The sequence below is a fragment of the Physcomitrium patens genome, chromosome 3, assembly GCF_059467195.1.
Source record: "Physcomitrium patens ecotype Gransden chromosome 3, ASM5946719v1, whole genome shotgun sequence".
Classification (NCBI taxonomy): Eukaryota; Viridiplantae; Streptophyta; class Bryopsida; order Funariales; family Funariaceae; genus Physcomitrium; species Physcomitrium patens.
In genome coordinates, this window is record NC_143412.1 from 14,010,728 (window position 1) to 14,024,717 (window position 13,990).

General features: G+C 34.2%; 1 protein-coding gene and 1 long non-coding RNA gene across 2 annotated transcripts; both read left to right on the forward strand.

Moving 5' to 3' along the window:
* The first annotated feature begins 895 nt into the window (after positions 1-895).
* Positions 896-2,175, forward strand: LOC112280179 (uncharacterized). Its single transcript, XM_024515349.3, has one exon. It carries the CDS (start codon positions 1,216-1,218, stop codon positions 1,876-1,878), a length of 663 nt encoding a protein of 220 aa, XP_024371117.1. The 5' UTR covers positions 896-1,215; the 3' UTR covers positions 1,879-2,175.
* A 2,992-nt stretch (positions 2,176-5,167) lies between these two features.
* Positions 5,168-8,512, forward strand: LOC149989520 (uncharacterized). The gene is made up of 3 exons (XR_016502137.1): positions 5,168-6,216; positions 6,366-6,581; positions 6,765-8,512. It is a non-coding gene; the product is annotated as an uncharacterized LOC149989520 (long non-coding RNA).
* Positions 8,513-13,990: the final 5,478 nt, after the last annotated feature.

Here is a 13,990-nt window from a genome sequence, read left to right on the forward strand (position 1 = left end):
AAAAGTGTTTGAATGGATTGTTTATTAAATTGAAAATGACAGTACTCACAAGAAACATAAAAGTAAAACGAGTTGAGAAAAACGAGTCCCTGGAGCACGAATTTGCTTAACACCGAATATAATTTTCCTGTACTTCATTCCTGTACTTATCAAATTTTACCAAATTTTATCAGAATCTAAATTTTATTATTATTTTTTCCCCCGCCCATACAAGAACCTCTGTCTTAGGACAGAAAATGAAAGTTCGAGAGTTTGATCAAACCACAACTCTTAATTTTCTTGTTCATTCATATTATGCCTTAGTAAATAATACACCCACACACACACATATATATATATATATATATATATATACATATATACATGTGTGAGAGTATACACATACCCACAAAACACCTCATAAGGTACTGGAGCCAACTCGCCTTTAGTCCGTCAGTTGGCCCACTTGTTCACGGAAATAGCATCCCTTTTCCTTGCAACTGGTGACCGTTCGTTCCCATGAGTTCCCATGAGTTCCCGAAGTGCGGATGTCGGGGGAACTCGTCCAAGTAAGCCCCGCAAAAAGGAATGGCTCCGAGCTGGATTGTCTGCGTCAGCTCAAGGCAAATGAATGGCTCCGAACTTGGCTGGGCTTGTCCGAGTCAGCCCTCTCTCCCTGAGACCACCACTTCAACTCGGAGCCCACCAGCCCTACTTTGGTGGGGTCCAACACCGACCCGTGGGCGTGGGTGACCGCGAGGAGCGTGTGGACGTTACTGAGGAAGATGGAAGGAAGGAGAACGTACTTCGTCACAGCAGGGCAGGGGCAGCTCCGAAGAAGAAAAAAAAGAAGCTCGATGCTGAACAAGAGGTATAAATAGAGAGTGTCCCGGAGGCTCAGGGCACATTCATTTGTTATCATGCATGGAAGGAAGCACGGAAGGAAGGACGCAAGGATTGATCCTTAAGTGGCCTTGGGACAGCGAATCGTGGACGGAAGGAAGGAAAGGAACTTGAGGAGGAGTCATATTACTAACTGCGGAGAGAAATTTGAGGCTGTCGAAGGGAAGGAACCTAGGGTTTGTGAGCTCGATAGGTTTTATTTTACGATTTTAACATCGAGGGAGAGAACGTGTTGCGAAGAGTTTTGCATTGTGAGAACTGAGAGGAGAATTTGTTAGTGATATTTTGGAGAAGAAAAAGGAGTTTGTTTAAGAGGAAGATTGTGGCGTAGCAATGGCAAGAGCTGTCATGTCATTGAATGTCGCAGGACTTTCTTCCTTTGTGAAAGATGGGGGCCTTAGTTCGCCTTCATCGCCGGCGAGTTCAGGATGCGATAGTCCGATCTTTTGGTGCAGCTCAGCTTCGCACTACGGTGGGCAAAGGATTGCTACCGCATCTTCTCCTCGAGAACCTTCGTCTTGCGGACCTACTCCAGGAGCTCGAGCGTACGCGGCCACAGAGGAAAATGTCAGGACAAGGTTTGTTTCTGGGGTTGTCACTAAGAACTTGTACGATCTCTTAGGCGTGAGCAAAACGGCATCTCCTAGAGAAATTAAAGCTGCCTACAGGCTGGCGGCTCGCCGGCTACATCCCGACGTTGTTCCAGAGGAACAGAAAATGGAAGCCACTAAGGCCTTCTTGGAAGTGCAACAAACTTACTCAATACTCGCTGATCAGCAATTGAGAGCGGCTTACGACTTGACACTTTCCATGCAAACTTTTCAGTCTGGCGGTTTCATCAATAGAAGGCCCATCTCATATAGCGGGATGGAAGAGATAACTTACTCTACTCCTTCTTGGGGTTTCACTTCTTCTCCAATTTCCAGCAACGATTCGTTTTCCTCCAGCAATTTTTCATTTAAGGGACGCAATTGGGAGACCGATCAGTGCTGGTGATAAGCATTAGAACCTGAGCCATTCCTTGGGGTTCATTATCCCCTTGTTGTAAATTGTATAACCTGATATAGAGTGAACGCGAAGTCGCGGCTGTGCACTTGGAAGAGCTATTTTTGCCGCCCGAAGCACGAGTGTAAATTTAAAAACAAAGCTTGGATTATGAGAAATACCCTGAAAAAGTCTATTGCCTGCGGGAAAAATGTCCGAACAATTGACTTGTGCAAGAGGCGTGATATTACGCCGCAGAATGTTGGCAAAAGATTTTGTTAATTAGCAAATTGATTTCGCAGCAAACAATTGCAGTGTCTTAACCTCAAACTCGAGCATCAATTGGGAATACTTACGTGGTGGCTTGTATGAATACCTTCCGTGAAGATCTCCGACGGAACCAGCGCAAATCATCAAATTTTGTAAACTCCTACACATGATTCAGGAGCAGTGTGCTACACAACCTGTGCAGCAAAAAGACGTCTCATCATCAAGAGTTCGATCACAGAATAAAAGAAGTATTCGATAAGGTTGACAATGCACGTTCCTCGGTTCCTAACAACCGGCAAGTAATGACTGTTCACAGGGGCGAGTTACGGCAGAAGTCGCGCCGACCTTCGCTCACATATTGTGAATCTGATTGTGATGCCCACCAAGTTGTCAAATGATTTCTTATGACATGTATGGAATAGGATAACCATGATTTGGCCTCCAGGTCGGCAGGAGAAATTCTTCAGCAAAATCACCCGGCTCACAAGGCTGTAATATCTCTTTTTTTGCAAAACCATTCCACACTCCATATCCAACTGCAATTGGATTTCATGGCTGCCATTTGTGCGTCAGAGGCCCTGAACACTTACAAACGCTGTGTCCCACACATCCCCCTCGCCTCGATGCACATGGAAACAACAACAACAACAACAGCCAGTTTTCTGGAGTGCAGAAACCACGCAAATCAGACCTTCGAGATTGTTTTGTTAAGAAATTTACCGAGGCTTCTTCTCCTTCTTCTTCATCATCATGTTTGTTTGTGAATATTGGTAATGTGGGTTTAGATTGAGTGGCAGTTGGTTGTTGTGTCTGCTACTCCAAAGTGTGCAACAATAATAAATATTGCATCTTGAATTGTTACAAAAGTGAGCCTCAAACACATGATGATTTTTTTTTTTTTTTTTTTTTTCCTTTCCTTTCCTTTTCTTGTAGAGAGTATAGTCATGAACGACTCATTAAATTTTTAATGTAAATTGATTTGATACTAATAGATAACATTTTTATCATATATAAGTCTAAATTTAGTAAAATATTATAGACAATTTTATTTGGCTCTATAGGTCTTTATTATTAATATTTTTTTACAAGTTTTGCTTTATCTTTATGCTTTTTCTTAACAAGTTGTATTATTTGGTGGGATTTATGATGGGATTATGTCATTCATAAAAAAATATTGTCCACGAATTGTCCTCATCTAACTTCTCCTAATGTTTTAAATTTGTCTTAAATGTGTTAAATTTGTTTTTTATATTTAATATACTTAGATTTTTAAAAATTGGAATCTATTTTTATATTTAATATACTAATATTTTTTTAGTTAGATTTTATTTAATATACTTAGATTGTTTCTAATAATGATACAGTTTAAAACCCCTTTAAAACTTTAAAATTAAGATTTATTCAATTTTGGAGGTTTTTTTATATTATTTTTTTTTAAACACAACACAAAATCTTAAAAAATTACAAATTAATGTTTGATGAAGATTTTTGAAGCAATAAATTAATTGCGCTCTTTTTCTCTAACTAGTTTTATTGTTCTCTTATAAGTCTAATATAAAGTCATCATTAATTTACATGTCTTGTGATTTAGTTTTAATTTTTAAAAAAATTGGTTGTTTTGTTTTATTTTTAAGCCATACAATATCATTCTTCATATTGTTGGAATATATATATATATATATATATATATATATATTTTAGTTTTTGAATTCCATTTTTTTAGAGCATTTGACATAGATTTATAAGACTATTAAACATGTTTTAATTTTTAATTTTTAAATGATATTTATCATTACTATTGTAGCTACTAATTTTTCTTCCTATAACTATATTTAAGATAGTTGCAAATGTTGATAATTTATTTTTGAATTTAAGAAATATTAATAAAAACTCATTTGATGCATTACTTATATAACATGTATTTCTATAATTGTTGTTGTTGTTGTTGTTGTTGTTTTTTTTTTCTTGTTTTTTTTTGTTTTTTTTGTCAATTTCAAATTGCAAACTACATTTGAGCAATGGAATTTTTTAAAAAATAAAAATTTAAATCTCTTTTGATTAAATACTACATTAAAACCAAGAAATTTTATGCAAAACCAAGATATATATATATATATATATATATATATATATATAGTCTTTTGGAGTATATTTAATTAATATATATTGTAATAAAAAAGAAGAATTTTTATGCTTATGTTTATGTATGTGTATATATGCATAATGCAAAACACACTTACAGTTATACATTTATTACTATCCTCAATCTTGTTCTTAAAGTATATTTCACTACCTTTATTTTTGTGAAATTATTACCTTAGATTATATGTTATTTATATTACATTATCTTGTCTTTGTTTGTTGATTTAGTTGGGGGTCTTTAATTCCAATTTGAACTTCAACCACACTTAGATTCCAGTTTTTTTCTTCCAGCATTAATATTTAGGAATTTCAATGACATTATTTTAACATTAAGAAAGATATTTACCTCTTTCTGTACAGTTTTTTCAAAAGAACATGTATGTACATATACTCACATTTTGCTCGAAGCAAAATTGCCATGCAAAAAGATGCATACAGAAACCTCGACATCAGACAAATGTATGTGGAAGATACGTGTAACTTTCTTTTGAGATGAAGTTTACAGTGGTTCCATTGAAACAACTGGATTCAAAAGCAACCTTCAGTGACCTACTCTACTCCTGCTGAAAAAATATATTTTTTTCTTAGAATCAATATGCAACTTCAGATCATCATCAGTTTGTATCATTTGCTTATCCGCAAATCCATAGTGTGACGGAAGTGATCACATTCCTTGGAAAATTTTGGACTTAGAATCAAGTTACAGGAACACTGGATCAAGATGAATACTTGGTTCTGTACAACAAAACCTTGACTTCAATGAACAATGTCAACTTACAATGTGTGCCACAGGATCTGTGTGGATCTGATCAAACAAACTGTTAACAAAATGACTCACCTTCCCTTGCACGAGATACTTCACTAATACACTAAAAACAGATCTAGATCATTGTGCCTGTGTTTGTGTTTGTGTGTGTAAATATATGTCGAGAGAGAGTGATAGATACAATATCCGTGTCTGCATATCATCGAGTGTGTATGTATATATAACTGTGTGCAATGTGATTTGGATAGCTGTTCATGTATATTCTATCAACAACGAGCTTTGTTGATGGAGGACCATTATGATTATTGGGTACATGAGGAATGGCTTCTGTTCTACCTTAGGCCTGGTTTAGGGTTTAAGGTAAACCTGGTTTATACATATATAGATAGATAGATAGATAGATAGATAGATAGATATTTTCACACTTTCGAGCTCCAGCGTTTTGAGTGCATTGTGTGTCTGCAATTGCTTTGCCTAGGTTTTTGAGCTAGGTCAGCATTTTGCTTCGGAATGTTAGAGGAATGGTGAGGGTGCTAGAGACTTTTACGGTAACAACGGTGATATAGAAAGTTTTTGCGAGTGGCACGCGAGAACAGCATCAGGTGAACATAATCAAGTAAAGGTCTTATACTTGTAACCAAGTGAAGTACTGAACCTATTGTACTTGAATCAATGATCTGCATTTGTGTGCACCCTCTTTGTGGCATTAATTTCCCTTCAATGTATCCGCTGTTAAACTTTGTTTCGTTGCCTTAAGTGTTGAAGTGGAGCTCCAGATATGTCGCAGAGAGTTGCAAAATGACTAGTAGAAGGGCTGTCTTCCCATTTTCAAGTCATTCCTGTCGCATTTTGGTTCTGCATAAGAACGCAATGAATATTAAGTGGGAGACGGGGAGTTGCAATCCTTTCTAGACTCCTTGCCGCTTAGCCAGATTGTGCTTGATTCAAAGTATTGATTACATTCAATATCTGTTGTTTTTGCTCAAATTTCAAGCAGCAGGAACATGAAGTCTTCATACGGGCAAATCTATCTGCCTTGAAGAATATCCACACGATGTTTGAAATTTTCCTTCGTTCCAAGAGCCTAAGAAATTGTTCAAACCTCACGATGAAGGAACACCCAACTGCTGCAGACATGCAACAGCAGCCAGAATCACGACTGCTAGATGAAGGTTGGAGTTATGCAAATATATATATATATATATATATATCTATGTAGCATACAAAAAACGAAGCCTATGTCTAGATAGTTCGGAGCTCCGAAACCAATGAGGGAGAAAGTAGCCCACTTCGTCTGAAGCATCAGGCTCTGAATGTGCAGCATCTAACCAGACAAGAAGCCAAGTGCAACTTGCCAATTCCAAAAGTATGGAACCTACGAAACTGCACAGCCAGTGCCTTAGCAGTTCCTGCACTGATCTCCAATTCCATCGCTAAAGCGCCGCGTTTTAGGGGAATCAAGGGCAGAACGGTTTTGTACGCAAACAACTCAACGTCCCATTCCAGAAATGGGTGCTCATTCAAGTTGCTGGTGCTGGTGAGATTCGATTCCGTGATCTAATCGGATTCTGTTGTCTATTTGATTGACTTGATTCACACTATTGAACACTGATTCTTTTGAGGGTGGAAGTTGGGGGTGTGGAGAGCAGAAGATGTTAATCTAAATTAATTTTTTTAGATGTAATTGTAACTATTTGGCATGCCCGTTTTTTTTTGGTAGTGCAAGGGAGGTGAGGATGATGAGTCCAAGTGAAAATACCAGAGCTTAAACCCACTAGCCTGGTTATATAAAGCAAGGTTTTTGTTTCTAAAAGCTGCCTTCTAAGTTTCGGAGGCAATAAACAAGGGTTTCTCCTTGTACCCAAACATCACCTTATCAGTAAAAATACAGAAATCATATTCATCTAGAGTACCCTAATTTGGAGACTGTTTTGCCAGAATAATAAAGATTGATGTTGTGGTGGATAGAATAAACTGTTTTTAGAACTTGATTTAAGCCTATGAAATTAAAACTCCGCACTCCAAGTAGAACAATGGTCTGTTCCAGAGTTTACTTAAAGGAAACTTTGCTAAATTAATAATCACATATACACATACATATTTATGTATTTTGGATTGAACATTCTTTCTTTTTGATATCTGTATAATTTCTGAACACGCAACACAAATCCAGCGCACTATGTAAAACAACAAGTTATGGTTTTCTTTGAGAACACATGCAGAAACATGTGTTTCTTTCAGAGATGAACCGCACAATTAAGGAAAAAAAAAACACACACACGCACACACACACACACACAATGAGTAACTCACTCTGATGATAATTAAATTGAACAAATCAAAACGAACACCCTCAATCACATTTGTAAGGGTTGTCAAGGACCTTGATAACTCATCCATCAATCCACGAGTATTATTCCATGAAAATACACATTCATTCAGCCCATCTACCTCGTTCAAAATAAGAACCAAAAGTAAAGCCAAGGTTGACTGGTACCCTAAAACAGAGACCACACACTCACACACTATATCCATCGTGGCCGTTCTCAACCTCCAAGCCCTAACGTTAGTACCATTCTCCCTTTTTCTAGCATCGATTCCCATAATTATTGCAACCCTCATTTATTACAACAAACCGTATTTTAAATCAAAACCCATATAATAGAAATCAACAATGGTGAAAGAAAGGGGCAAAAATCAACACTGCTCTTGTGCAACCGCCCCTTGCTTTAGCACACCCCGGGATTCCTCTTTCATTAAATGCTTCCCCACCTTGCGGAACTTCGGGGAACCATGAGGAACGGGCTGCGGGATCGCTGGTTCCCATTCCGATGGCCCTTGGGTCGGCTAAAGGCTCCCCTGAGCTACGGTTTAGGGGGGGAGCGCTATTCCCGAGGTCGGGAGAAGGAGACCCCACAACCGCGTTGAGCCTGCACCCACCCTTGGTGGCTGGTTTTGGAAGGTCGTTGAATAATTGGGTTGGGTGTGCAAACCCTAAAACTGCCCTACCTTTTCTTTTTCAAGGAGTGGCAATGAAAGTCATCTGGGTCCCCCCTCCCTCCCCCAATAGAACCGGAAAGAAAGAAAGAAAGAAAAATGACAGAAAAATATACATTGATTCATGCTCAACCCAGAGTTTGACAAAAGGAAAGAGCCCATCAATCAATCAATGCATGAGTGAGTGTATGGGTGCATATGATTCTCCCAATGTCCTCTAGAATGAACCATATGTGTTATATATATATATATATATATATACAGGAATGTTAAATAGACCCAAATTTATTACTGAGTCAACTCATCCATCCTAGCCATTGTGAAAACAAAATAATATTTTCAGGATTCATTTCTCCATTACTACATCTGCAACCAATAAAAACCAACCACATTCATCATGATTACCATATTTTTCATGAATAACAGGTCTATTTAGTAAAAGCATGGGTCTATTTAACATCCCTATATATACATGTGTGGTTGATAACTAAAGAACACTAAATAATAACTACTCTTGGGTTTTGTTTTGTTTTATTTTTTTAATTAGACTTTTTAGATATGTTTCATGTTTGTGAGCAAAGTTGAACATGGATGTGCATGGAATGTGAAGGTGGGTGAATAAAATATACTGTGGCTCAAGAGTCACACACTAATGAAAATAGTTTTTAATTGGTTATTAGTTTTTGTTTTGTAAGTACTTAGAAATATTATCTTTATTTATCTTCAGAAGCCTATACAATGAGGGAAAAATGCTTCAAAATATAGGATCCTTCTCTTGTACCACTTACACTAATGTGTCTAAGGGAAAGCCAAAACTTGAGATTTTAGACATGTTGTGTATAAAGTGCAAATTATTTTGGTAAATTTCATCCAAAAATATGTCAATATTCTTGAATACTTTGGAAACCTCTTACAAAAGGTAGTGTTGTGCACTTATTGTACTAAATGAAAAGAGAAAAAAGAAAAAAAGAGAAAGTTTAATGATAGGATCTTGACTCATGAATGACATTGCATTACTGATTTTTTTTTTCTTTTTATTTTAAAGATGAAAAAATTGTATGTATGTGCTTATGTTTGTACGATATTACCATTATTTAGTATTCTTTAGCTACATTACTTTCTTCTTCTTGTGTGTTGTAAAGTATTTTGAATTTCTATTAAGAGTGGTCATCTGCAAAAATAAATACAACAAATTATAGCCTAAAACATTCAAAACTAGTTCATCAAAACTCCAACTGATCATTCTTTGGAAATTAATTTCATAGAAGAACATATATATATACACGAATTTGAATACAAGAAATATCAACAAACATGGAAAGTGTGAAAGAATATATGACAATCCAAAGTCATCATCTCACCATCAATAGATATTCCAACAAATTAGGTATTCTAGAGATGGTTTCATAATAAAATATTATGTGAAACACGCATGCATCAAAAAGTATTTTTTTATTGAACAGATGCAATTAAAATTCAGGTTAACTTACCTTTGTAAAAACATTTAAAAGCCTTTTTGTAAAACACTGTGGCAATTATTAATAACCAAACAGCTTTAAAGAAATAAATTTAAGAATTGGTTTCTCTTCTGAAACCAGGTGCATTTCAAGTAAAGAAAGTGCAACAAATTAAGCTTGTTAAAACCCACAACTTAAAAAAAAAAAAAAAAAAAAAAAAACACACACACACACACACACACACACATATACACACACAAAAATCTATAAATATAAATAATTCACATTTATCTAAATTTTTATGATCACCTGGTTATGTAGATGGCCTCAATACCAAAAAATAACGAATTACTGTTAGCAGAAGAGATACATAATTAATATTTAAACTAAACACTTTTAAGTTAAATGATGTGGATTCCAATGGTTTTGAAGTTCAAATTTTATTTCTAGAAAAGTCAACTGTAAAAAACCAATGTCATTGTTTATAAGTTTGGTAGATGGAGATTGGAGGTGCACAATCAAGAAAGAAAACTTTTAGGCAACTAAAGTTAACATTGGAATTTAATAAGCTCACCATACTCTTTCTTGATTTTTAACATTTTCTCTATATATATATATATATATATATATATATTCATTACTTTGTAGTTACATCATTCATAGATGATAAATTAAAATTCATGAATCATCTATGATAATTTATGGTATTTATGGAAATCTCATATATATATATATATATATATATATATATATAAATATGATATAATTATTGTAAGATAACTCATTAAATGTGATTTATACTATTTTTAGATTTTAGTATCATGTGTAATAAAATAAAAATATTATTTAAATTTTAGATTAATTATTTCAGAAATTTAAAATAAATTTATAGTTTAATTTAACCATCCCATAATAAAATAAAAGTACATTAGATTGTCTTGAGAAGAAACTCGAATTACTAGCTATTCCATTATCTGATGTAATTCTAGCAGGAAGAGGAGAAATATAAAAATAAAATAATAAAAATATTTTCCAAAAAAAAAATATGCTTTGGAATGTATAAATAGAATAAAATCCTGAAGTGCTGTTATTGATTTAAGAAATAAAACATCTATTAGACAAATTTAGTCAATTCAATATTTTCTTTATTTTTCATATATAATTTGTACAGTTCTATATTATATATATTTTTTAAAATTTTAAAACATGTGTTTTGCAATTAATGAACCAAAAACTAGTCTATTTGTCACAAGTCATGGTACTTTATCAATTCTTAAAATTAAAAATTAAATAAATAAATTGACGTAATATTTTGAGACAATACATTAATAAGAAGAAAGTTTAATTTTTTAATTAAATGTACAACCACATGTATTGACACAGCAGAACTAGAAACATGCCTTTAGATCAACTACTTATTTGGTAATTCTAAATGTAAAATTTGGCATTTTATTGGAAGCCTTTTAAGTCGTATTTGAAGGTGCCTACATAAGCCCTAAGATTTATATGATTTAGATATGGCTGTCAAATGTTTGCTTTTATGGCTTTTGTTTACCCAAAAGTTAGATTTACCACCTTGTGAATAATTATAAGATCCATGATTAAACACATATTCTACAATACATGTGTAACTTTTAAAAATTCTATGTACATATTTATTGGTTTCTTGTGAAAATAAAAGTTTGGAAGATAAAAATAATCAACATAAAATAAGGTAAATTGACACCATATACATGCAAGTATTTTATTTTATTTTATTTTCAATTTTGGATCATTTTAAGAATGCCTTCTTAGCTTCAATTAGAACTTAAAGTTGCATCAGTATATTTAAAAGATTTGCTAAATTACAAACTCTAGCTTATACAAGAAAAAAAAATGTTAGAAATGTTATAATTTATACAACAACTTCCAAAAATCTAAATTATTATAGTATCAGTTATGTAATGAAAATAAATGAAATGTTGAAAGTATTCCTAATTTGAAATAATTTAACGTACACAGCCATTAAAATTCCATTTTTTATAAAATAAATGGAATGTCTAGAATTTACAATTTGAATTAGTTCATGACAAGAATTGAAGTCAATTTATTTATAAGAAAAATAACATGACACGTAGATCTATTTTTGTACACGTATGGATGTATTTTGTATTTTTGTACAATGGTTCTCAATGAGTAATGATTTCCACACTTTCCAACATCCAGAAGGAACGCCTCCTTTCATAAACCGGTTTCCTCAAGAATTGGCATCTATTTTTGAGGTTTACATAAAAAAATACATTAAATTCTACACAGCAGATGTTTTACCAACCACAATGAGATTTACTTGGAATAGCCGCATCACAGAAAGATGATGTATTGAGTTGGAAAAACGTTTCTCAAAAAGTACCAGTAGCATGTCTATTGTTCACAACAAAGTGGTTGCTATCCAGGGTACAAATCCTTCCACAAGGCAGACTGTGCCCTAAAATATTCATATCGGTGAATTACACTGATGAAGTAAGTCATTGTAGTCGGCCGGTGATGGGGCCCAATACCGTGTGGCGCGAAAGTCGAGAGAACCACGTGGCTGCCAGCTCCGTCCACGTAATCGACAACATGGCACGCAGGCCTGCACGTCCTACTGAAATGGGGGCCTATGATTGCGAACCCGTCCCGCCATTCGTGGCTCACGCAGTGATTCAGGGCGCCACGACAGACCACGACTTGTCCACGTCGGCCGATGTGAAGTCCCTCTCCCATTGGCTTAACCCCTCTCGCCAATTCGCTGGCATCTGCACAAGGAGGGGAACGACTGGGAATTTCTGGATGGGAATCAAGCTCCCAATGCTGAAGAGGACTTTGGATGAACAGAACCGTCCATTTCTTGACTTCTAGACCGGATGAAATGACGAGTGGAAATGTTATAGCTCTTCATTTTCACATTGCAAATGCATTTCTAGTGTTTTGCAATATTCGACAGTTTGGTATTTATTATTTTATTCAGTGTCGCACCATTTAGTGAGTTGAGGTGATCCAATGATTAAAAATTAAATAAATAAATACACTGCTTGGAGCTTGCACAATTGCCGAGGCATAGCTCTTTTATTTTAAAAGGTTTAAGAACTTGAATGCTGCAAACACGGTATTGTTTGTGATGTGGAACACCCTCAAACTAAACCCATAATAGAGAAAAGGGTTACTAAAAGTTTTGGTGGACCTGTTTCTATTTTATGTTTTTTAGTGCGAATGATGAACGTGGGTGACACTGATTGATTGAGCAACTGTGAGATTTCCTCATCATCTTCCATTGAGATAGAGTGTGGCTCATGAAATGAGAGTTGTTCTGTGACAAACTCCATGAATGCTCATAACTCTAGCTAGAGTTTTGTGCAATCAACTTTCTCTCTTGCCCTACATCTAATATGTATTATTTATTTATTTGTTTTCTAGATTTTTATTTAGCAACAAACTTCATGGTAACAAGATTTTAATGTGTATTTTGATTTTTTACTGCTTATCTATGTGTTTTTCCCCTTGAGCTAAAAGAATACATAAGTTTATTGCATTGCATGTTTCCCTCAACAGAAATACTTAACCTATTGTTAACTCATAAGATTTGAATTGTTTTTACCAAGTATGAACTGACATTGAGTCACAAATACAATATATTTGTATTTATAAGGACATGAGAATACATGTCAAATTATAGTTAGCAAATGGATACAAATATTTTTTAGAAATGATAAATGTGAAAACAAGAAAGATTCATGATTAACTGTCAAGACTAGTTCAATGCCACACAATATTCTATTAGCTAGAAGATGTTGAACATACAAGATAAAGAGAGTTTAATGTTTAATGTATTGCTATTGAAATGTAATTTGGACTATGCATTGATTCACCACACTACATTTAAAATGAAATTCTCTTTGTGTAGATTTTGCATAAATTTGACATCATTCAAACTCAATTTGATATCATTGTTTTCATATCAATCACATTTGATGATAGATAAGGATAATCTAAACTACAAATATTGTATTTTTTAAAGAGTATGTACAAATAATTAGAAAAAAGGGGGGAATGTTAAATAGATCCAAGTTTTTACTAAATTGACCCACCCATCCTAACCATCATAAGAAAAATAATGACATCTAGATTCATTTCCCAATTATTGGATCTCAAATTAATAAAAACCAACTACATTCATCATGATTACCATATTCTTCATCAAAGATGGATCTATTTAGTAGAAATATTGGTCTATTTAATATTCTCCTAAACTATTGTAGTAAAATTAATTAATGCCACTAAGGATTGATATCACCACACATTACTTATATCCTTTACTAATGCTAAATAAAAAGTGTTTTTATTTTATTTATTTTCAAGCACCATTTTATATATATTTATAACTTAAATAGACTCAAGTTTTACTAAATTGACCTATCCATGATGAAGAATATGATAATCAAGATGAATATAATTGGTTTTCATTGGTTTTTGATTC